At 37.6% G+C, this 9,121-nt stretch overlaps 2 protein-coding genes across 3 annotated transcripts in view; one reads left to right on the forward strand and one right to left on the reverse strand.

Annotated features, from left to right (window-relative positions):
* Positions 1-3,456, forward strand: part of mapk8ip2 (mitogen-activated protein kinase 8 interacting protein 2) — a 36,056-nt gene extending 32,600 nt beyond the window's left edge. Inside the window, exon 14 of one of the 2 annotated variants that reach the window (XM_015058723.1) lies at positions 133-225. In XM_015058723.1, coding sequence (XP_014914209.1) covers positions 133-205 — 73 coding nt within the window. In that variant the 3' untranslated portion in view covers positions 206-225. Of the gene's footprint in view, positions 1-132 lie in introns of both variants that reach the window. The other variant, XM_015058722.1, reaches the window with a different exon arrangement.
* A 61-nt stretch (positions 3,457-3,517) lies between these two features.
* On the reverse strand, positions 3,518-8,680 carry arsa (arylsulfatase A). Its single transcript, XM_015058724.1, has 8 exons — positions 8,398-8,680; positions 7,975-8,215; positions 7,657-7,875; positions 6,950-7,119; positions 6,095-6,219; positions 5,075-5,202; positions 4,870-4,972; positions 3,518-4,109 (listed from the first exon to the last, which is right to left on the reverse strand). The coding sequence occupies exons 1-8, from the start codon at positions 8,616-8,618 to the stop codon at positions 3,814-3,816; spliced, it is 1,503 nt and encodes a 500-aa protein (XP_014914210.1). The 5' UTR covers positions 8,619-8,680; the 3' UTR covers positions 3,518-3,813.
* Between the last annotated feature and the right edge of the window lie 441 nt (positions 8,681-9,121).

Raw genomic sequence — 9,121 nt, forward strand, 5'->3', positions numbered from 1 at the left:
GGAAACTCAAGACAGCCATAACATGATGATTTTTTACAAGTGTATGTACACTTTTGACCACAACTGTAAAGCGAATTTTAAAATGCAACACCAGTCCCCATGTCTGTTTTTTTTTTTCTCTTTTTTCTGCAGTCGAGCCTTCCAAGAGTACTACCAAGAACACCTGGAGTACGCCTGCCCTACCGAAGACATCTACCTGGAGTAGACGGAGCTCACATTACGACCCCTTTCCTCTACAGCTTGTGTACATTGGTTAAGTTTTCCACCAGAGGACACTGTCAGTCTTTCTTTACTTTTCTTTACGTTCCTCCAGGATCACTGTAAAATATTTTCCTGCATCCTTCTCAAACTGGGATCATCGTTTCTACAGTAAGCTATTTATTAGACTGATTTCATTCATCCATTTTCCCGTTGATTTCCCTGATTGCCTGTTTCTTTTACCGTTTTTTTTCTATGATATAAAACTAAAAAGCTGAGCACCTGTTTATTTAAACAAAGTTATTGATTTGAACTTACATTATACCTACTACGGCTGTATCACTTCTCAATGCATGGCTGGTAGGGTTGCTGCACACTGACACCAACAAATACACATATCCAAGTGAATGATAAGCAGCTCAATAATCGTAAGGGAATGGTGTAGAATCAAAAGGTTTGTAAATATCTTTTTTTTGTTTGTTTTTTTGTTTTTGGTTTAAACAGCTAACTTGCTTTGTACTGAAGAAAATGTTGGAGTCGATTAGAGAAAGTTAGCAGCTCTTTTATTCAACCTACTCCCTGCGTCTCGTACAAGATGAAGTGTGTGTTGTAAATACGTGTATAGAAAGTAGACAGACATACATTGCCTCATTGAATTTGATTGGGAACACAGACGGGACTGATTTTGCTATAGATTTCAATGTGGGTAAAAAAAAAAAAAAGTAATGAAACAATGGCTTGCTCTGATGGGAAAACACCAGATGTAAAAGTGGAATAAGCTTGGAAAAGTTGACTTGGAACTAACTTTTAATGCTATTAGCTCTGCAGATATTTTATTCACATTGGATTAGATCCAGTAACTGTCTGAATCACATAACAGCATTGATTTTCCCTCCTGTCCTGACCTGACCGTTGTCTTGCTTGTTGACGTTTTACCACAAGTAGCTTTCATGGCAAATTTACCGAAGCCCAAAAGTGCCACAATTCAATTAATAAATACATTGTTTTGTAGATATTTATACACGTAATAATTCAAAGAAAAATAAATGCATTAATTAACAAATATATCTTGTATTATTTTCAGTGTTTTAACAAATTCAAACTTAGAAGTTTGCTTTTATTATATGTTAAAAGGATATGTAATTATCTTAGAGTCTGTTTCATTTAGCTTTGTAGCTCTGTTTTTCAGGACCCCTTGAATTTATTTTTATCTTCCTGTCTAACCCATCGAAGGACAGGAACAAACACTGCTACAGGCAAGATGACCGTTGTTGTCGTTAATCATTTAGACATTACAGACTATCCAGAGTAATAACATGATTTGTTTTTATAAATCTATTTATCATCGATAATCTTTTTATAATACTGTTATTATTGTCTATCCATACATTATCTAACATGCTTATTTTTAGTGGGGCTGTGAGGGGTGCTGGTGCCTATCTCCAGCGGTCAGTGGGGCAGGACAATGCAGAGAGTCTGCATGCAGAGGTAAAACATGCAAACTCCAAGCAGAAAGACCCCGGGATTCGAACCCAGGACCTTCTTGCTGCAAGGCAGCAGTGCTGCTATGTGTGTCACTGTGCAGCCTGTTATTATTATTCTTGCTTTCAGTATTATTCTTAATATTTTTTTTTTCAACTTGAACTGTAGCACTGGAAATATAAAATAAATATTTATTTTGGCACAAAACTAATTACTTTTTATTAATGGTTTCAATTTAGATTTGTGTATTAATATATTATTGACACATTAATATATGACACGTTTATTGATTTAATTATTACATTTATAATTAAAAAATACTTATATGATCATATTTTAAATATTTATCAAATAAAATATTTATTAATTAGATTGTGGCATATTTGAGCCAGACAAACGAAATCTCACAATTAAACCTGCAAAATCTGCTTTGCTGGAGAGTATGTGATTTTCAGGTCAAAGATAGCTGGACGCCCCCCCCCTCCCTCCCCCCGACAAGCCATATTCTCAATGTTTTGACTGAATTATCGTGGTTTTGGGTGATGTGTTAGCCAACATTTTGTTTTATTTTGAAATTTCGGAAAGAGACTAGTTCGAACAGTGGCTGCATGTCAGTGACACAGTAAACTGCTATTGCTTGGTCCAGGTGTCAGTGAAATCTAACCTTTTCTTAGAGCTTCAAAGAGAGTTTTTATAGTCGTGTAAACTACAAAATAGTCACCGGTTCCCCGTATTTATTTAATGCTTCTAGGCTTGTTAAAGATGAAACAATGCACTCAATAATCTCCGCCGGTGTTGACACTGCGGAAACATATATTTTTAGATAGGAGAAGACGGAGGTACACCTAAAAACGAAACGGGCACCGCAGTCATCTGTTATTTGAAACTCAGGCTTCCAGCGGCAAACATTGCTCTTGTTATCTTAGCCAGATATTTCGCGTCTTTCTCTGCTACGTTCAGTCATGATAAAGAACACACTCCCGACCTGAAGGATTTCAGTGGTATATGTCGACATGGCAGGGGTGAGGGTTTTATCTACATATATATCGCTGTCAGTTAGGTCATGTATATACAATAGAAAATCTAAGTGCTGTGTCCTTTATGTTGAGTATGTTGACAAAATGAGTATGTAAAATGATTTAAAAAATTCATTATTTAAAAAAAAAAAGATCACAACCAGACAAAAATCCCTAAAAACAAAGAAAAGACTTAAATCTACGTGATCTGCAATAATTTAATTTGAATGTGTTACGTTTCGCCACTCAGGTGGAACTTTCCTGCTGGCTCCATAGTTTCTACACAGACAGGCTTCGGCAGCACACTTAGGGCACATCTGTGAGCTGTGGGGCCACCAGAGTGCGAGAGCGACCCTCCGCACCACGTTAACAGTGGAGTTAAACCCACTCAGATACTCAGATGCCACTGGAAAACTATCGTATCGCGTCTTGCCCGTTGTGGTCATCGCCTCTGAGCAAAAACAGCGTGATCCATCTCTGATCTATGTATCTACTCGCTTCTGACTACGTTTTCTATCTTGTTCCAGCCGAGTTAAAAACCCCGTTCTCTTCAAAGCAGCTCCACTAAAACAGCCTTTGTGGATGGTCTAGTCCCATATAGCCACTGAGAAATACAGTTAAACCAAACTTTTGACTTTATTACTTCAAGATTCATCACTGTATACCTAGAGCAAAAACAGTATGTGGAAAAAGCCAACATAACCTATCTTGTATCTTTAAAAAATTCAAGGAAAACTTAAGAAAAATTGAAAAACAACAACAAAAAAATCACTCTGCCTTGTCATGGGTTTGGTCTTATGAATAAAATATATGCTTGATGTCTGAAACTTTTTTGTCGTCTTTATTGAGCTTCACATAAATTTTATTATGTAGGAATGTTAAGGTGAACATTTTTGTACAAATATTCAAACATTTGTATTCAAGTTGGGAAACATACAGTACTAAAAGACATCAATGTTAATTAGAAGAAAATTTCCTCATTGAGGAAAATATTATAGTATGATTAGTGCAAAACCCCACATGACCTTAATGTCCTCTGATCTTTAGATTTTAGGATCAATTCAGTGAAATATGTCTCCTCCCACCTTGTCTTCACAAACACCCCCAAAGCCACCAATCAGCAGTGGCAGCAGGTGGGCTTGGGGCTACACCCAGGACTGCAGCAGGGCTCAAGATCCGGGTTCTCTCCCTTTGATATCTGGCTTTCTCCAAAGACCATGGTCGCCTCAAACTGCGCCTTGACTTTCTTTATCTGCACCAGCACGGCTTGGATGTCGGGTCTCTCGTCCAGAGGAAGAGGGTAGTGCTCCGAGGGGTCGGCCTCCAGGTCAAAAATGAGAGGTGGATCATGGACCTTGAGGACCGCAAAATCAGAACAATCTTGGTCGGGGGTGGTAGCACTGTGGGTGGCGCCTAATGGGGAAAAACAGTAAAAGAAATCAGCAAGTTTCAGATTAACTGCATAACTCTTGGGTTTTTCTTTCTTAAAAAAATGCTATTGTATTGAAGATACCTACTTCATATGTTTAAGAACAGACAAATACTTTGTGCTATAAATAATATTTACCATTTTAAGAACATTTTTATTTGTCAAAATATTATCCCAATTAACATCTTTCTGCAAATACTGCTAGCAGGAAAAAACCTTTTTGAGGATCACAGATGGACCTTAGAATGATTTGGACATGTTTTGACATCCCTGCTTTATTCTTCATTTCTATAGCTTTTGACGTCTATAGCAACATTCTCAACATCCCCCTTCAGTAAAGCTCATTAAAATAAAGGATTGTGCACATCAAGTGGACATGTTTCTAAATATAAGATGGTATGAGAAAAGATGAAGCTTTTCCATTTGTTAACTCACAGCAGAATACAACCAAACACTTACAGATATAAAACGTGCAAATCAATGAGCTGTACAATTCTGAAGGTTTTACATTTTAACTGTGTCCAGGATTTTGGTGTAATTTATTTAGATTTCTGTCTAGTACGAATAGTAAATAATTCACGCACATTGACGGTCCCGTTTTTTAAACCTTTTTTGAATAAAGTTGTGGGATACATTAACAATCAATGACTAAAAGTCATTATTTAAACAGACTGATGAAGCCATTCATATTTCACACAAAAAATTGCTTTACACCCAGTATACTCTGTGTGCTTTGGGTTCTACCTCTTGTGTAAAAGTGGGCCTTGTACTTTCCCAATCTTACAGCAAACAGGCCGTACTTTTCATTAGGATCTATGGGGTAGAACATCATTGCCTCCCTTTTACTCTGCAAAACAGAGAATGAGATCAAAGACACATATTATGCTTAAGTCAGCCTGGTTTAAAAATCGCTTTCTAATTAAAGAACACAAGAGGACACAGCTGTCACCTTTCCTTTGTGAAAGAGGAGATCCGTCATATCAAACCCATCCAGTATCACCGGGGGAAGCTTGGCTCCAGCCAGACTCGCAATGGTTGGGAGGATATCCAGAGTGCTGGCCATCTCATGGGTCACCCCTTAACGGAAACAGTCCAGAAACAGAGCCGCTGTGACTGCAGGCTCATTACAATAAATGCTTTCATAGTGACAGGAGATGACTAAGAAGATAAAAACAAAGTTAACCCTAGCAGTAAGGTAAGGTGAGGTAATTTTATTTATATAGCAGATTTTCAGCAACAAGGCAATTCAAAGTGCTTTACATGAGTTAACAGGAAACACAAACAAAATAACAAACCAAAGGAAAGAAAAAAAGGAAAGAAAAATAATCTACTGTTGTTCTAAAGTATGTAAACTAAGTGCTCCTGTTCAGGGTTGCTAAGTATCTAATACCATTTCTAAATAGTGAGTTTCTGATAAAATAAGCTAAAGAGTGACTGATCTAATTCCTTTTCTGGGTTAAAGTGAGTACTCCGCAATTCTAAGTTTGTTCTAAATCCTTTTCTGGGTTAAAAGTAATATAAACTAAGCAGTGACTGTTCCTGTTAAGTATTTCTGGATTTCAAGTTTGTAGTTATTCTAATTCTAATTCTGATTCCATTTATGGGCTGTATAATATTGATCTAAATAGTGCGTACTCCACAATTTCTGATATTACTAATAAACTAAAATAATCATTTTCTGGGTTAAATAGAGAGTACTCCACCTAAAACAAAAAAAAACAAACAAGAGGAAAGGACACATTAGGGCAAATGGCAACATTCAGACAAAACAATGGTCAAAACAAAGACACGAGTGAAGGGGGTGACGTCAAAGGGCCATAAAGCCACGTTACTAAGCCTCCTGGCAAAAAAAAATATAATGACTATATTTATGAGCAGTGTGCTCATAAATATAGTCATTAAGGTAATTTATGATGTGTGACTAAAACCAGAAAAACATCAGAGGTGAGAAGAGGTAGTTTGTCCTTACCTGGTCTGATGACCCCTGGCCAGAATGCAATGGCTGGCTCCCTCATGCCTCCATCATATGTTGTACCTTTGCCACATCTCAGTGGGCCTGAGTTTCCACCACGCGACATACGCATCAGTTCAGGCCTACACACACACACACACACACACACACACACACACACACACACACACACACACACACACACACAGAGAGAGAGAGAGAAATAATACTCTGTTTAATTATATCAAACATTGCTGAGATTGTTTACAAGTTTTCAGTCTCTTCAAAAATGATGTGGGTAGACAGGGTTACATCACAGGAGAACAGATCTCTGTTTGTAATCACTGCTTCTGTAATGTGCAAGTGATGCTGTAACATTAGAAATCACATGTTTTGAGGGTCTCACTTCTCCTTCTTGCTCTATAAAAAGTATGTCTGTCAGTTCATAGCACAAAACTTCCTGAAATGTTTTTTTTTTTTTCAGCTATGCTGCAAGAACATGTTTTTAATCATTTGTTCAAGTTATTTTATGTGGCTAAGTTCATCAGTCGATTCTCAGAACAGAGCAAAAGCCATCTAATGTATCACTCTACCTCCCTAACGGATCTGCCTTAGCAGTACATGAGAGTTATATTATTCCTAAACCATTTTCAAGTGAGAGATGAACATTACCGCTCAAAACAACGACAAAAATGAAAGGCGAGTCCTTGTCACATTTTTCAGGACTTACTACAACAGTGGGTTGCATTTTTTTAAACACAGTAAGAGAAAAAGGACAGGTACTTCTGTATTACTGTAAAATATCTGCAAAAAAGGTGCATGTCTTTAACATCTCTACTCTTTTTCATTTCTTTACCACAACAACCGACCAACCCATTGTCAGCAGTGAAGAACACAAGTGTGTTGTTGATCACGCCCATCTGTTCCAGCGTCGCTATTAGGTTTCCTATTGTGCTGTCAAACTCAAAGAGGGCGTCACCAAATGGACCTCTCAGAGAGTGACCTGCTGCTCTGGTACCAGCATACTGAGGGTAGTGAGTGTGCTGAAAAAAAAAAAAAAGCATGATGGAAAATATAATCCAAATATAGCTAAAAAATACGAAATACTACGTTTTTAGAAAAAACTACAGATTTTAAAATACATTTGGTCCTGCTGGAATTGTAAAACACTCTTGCAGTTAAATGTGAGCGAATAATACTATCTTTAGTTTGAGCAAACTCTCAAAACAGAAAAAAAAAAACACCTGAAGAGGAAAAACTCAAGAAGCTAAGCCTGCATAAAAATATATATAAAAAAGAAAAAGTTGTGTTTTGATGTTATTAAGAGTTTTATGGAGGCAACATAAAAACTAGGCAAATGACAGAAAAACCAATGAGTTTCTTGTAAAAAGTACACGTTTGATTTGTAACAGACACATAATAAATCTAGAATCATACAAAATAAACTTCTTGGCTTGAGTCACTGAAGTTATTTAGTGATTCAGAGACAGTTATATTAATTACCCTTTCACTGTCTGCAACATAACTAAAGTGTACTAGAAAAAGATTATTGTCAAATCTCACATTGTTTTATTACTTACATGTGATGGGTAGTAGAGAAAGAAAGGCTGATTTTTCTTGACAGATGCGATTATAAAATTGGTTGCAAAGTCGCTGTATGACTTTTCCAGATCAAGGAAGTTGACTGGTTGCTGCTTGATCTTATCATTATGGACCAAAGGGACGGTTACTACTCCAACATCACAAAGTCCAAAGCACTTTACATCTGGAGGGAAACAGGTCAAGTTCTGGCATGGCCCCTGAGAGAAAAGCAGAAAAGCAGATTTAGATACAGATCATTTCAAATGTAATTTTTTTTTTTTTTTTTTTTTTTTTTTTTTGGGTTTTGAAACTCTAACCTGGTCGTGAGAGTATGGGATTCCCAAGTACTGGTCAAACCCCTGTTGGGTTGGAAGAAATGTTCCATTGGCTCCATAGCCCAAGTGCCACTTCCCCACAGCAGCTGTGGCATAACCCAAAGGTTTCAACACCTCTGCAATGGTGGTCTCATTCAGTGGGAGACCCCCAATGGAGCCTGGGTAAAATACACCTGGAAAGATGCCTGAGCGGGTCTGGTAGCGACCTGTCAGCAACGATGCTCTGAGAAGCAAGCAATGAAATTGAGGTAGTTGGTTAATGCAATCCAGTAGGACATCTTTTAATAATGCAGGGAAATTAAAGCTGCAGAACGGGACAGAATTGGTATCCCAAACACTTGTTATATTATCAAATTAGTACAATAAATTGCTTGTTGACCACCTTGTCATAAGGCGGTGGGGTACCTAGAGGGGCTGCAGACCGGACTGGTGCAGTAAAAATCTGTAAATCGAAGTCCTCCTGCTGCCAGGCGGTCCAGGTTAGGAGTCAGTGAACTCGGGTGTCCATAACAGCCCAAGTCCCCGAATCCCAGATCATCTGCGAAGAAAAGCACGAAATTCGGCGGTGAAGCAGAGCAAATGGACAAAACATAGAGAACAAGGCAGGTGAAGAGCAGGTAAGCCATTATGACCCGACATCAAACTCTGTAAAGAAAAGGAAGTGACTTCCGAAACAAAATCAGTGCGGCGTTTGTGGTGCCTCGGAAAAAGCCGAGAAGATTTTAAATCATGTAAAATGATTTAAATTGTTCTATGGTAAATTATAGACACCGAGATTAACTAACATTACAAATATCTTTGCGTTTAATTACTAGATATTTCCGTCTGTACTTAACTAAGCTTACTCATGCACTAAAAATCATTAAATTGGATTTCCAAATGTTTCGCTGACGAAGAACGTCAAAATAGAGAGTTGGCGTTTAGATTATAAATCAATGTTAAAAGTCCCTGTCCAATAGTAACGGAAGGATTTAAAATATATTTAACTGAAAAAATACCAAGCTTTATAGAGACTCGTATTTATTTTTCTTCCTCTGAAGCAGAATATCCCGATTCAATGAATACGCAAAAACAGGTCACATGGTTGGTCACTGTAGTTTTGAGTCGTGACGTCATAGGTTGATGGGAT

The sequence above is a fragment of the Poecilia latipinna genome, unplaced genomic scaffold (assembly GCF_001443285.1).
Source record: "Poecilia latipinna isolate Pla-1442-1.1 unplaced genomic scaffold, P_latipinna-1.0 Scaffold1568, whole genome shotgun sequence".
Classification (NCBI taxonomy): Eukaryota; Metazoa; Chordata; class Actinopteri; order Cyprinodontiformes; family Poeciliidae; genus Poecilia; species Poecilia latipinna.

Excerpts from the sequence above, each read along its gene's own strand:
- arsa (XM_015058724.1), bottom strand. The coding sequence starts at position 8,618 with ATGGCTTACCTGCTCTTCACCTGCCTTGTTCTCTATGTTTTGTCCATT. Across the intron at positions 8,216-8,397 it reads CCGGTCTGCAGCCCCTCTAG|AGCATCGTTGCTGACAGGTC; the intron begins GTACCCCACCGC and ends CTTGCTTCTCAG. Across the intron at positions 4,110-4,869 it reads GGCCCACTTTTACACAAGAG|GCGCCACCCACAGTGCTACC; the intron begins GTAGAACCCAAA and ends TTTCCCCATTAG.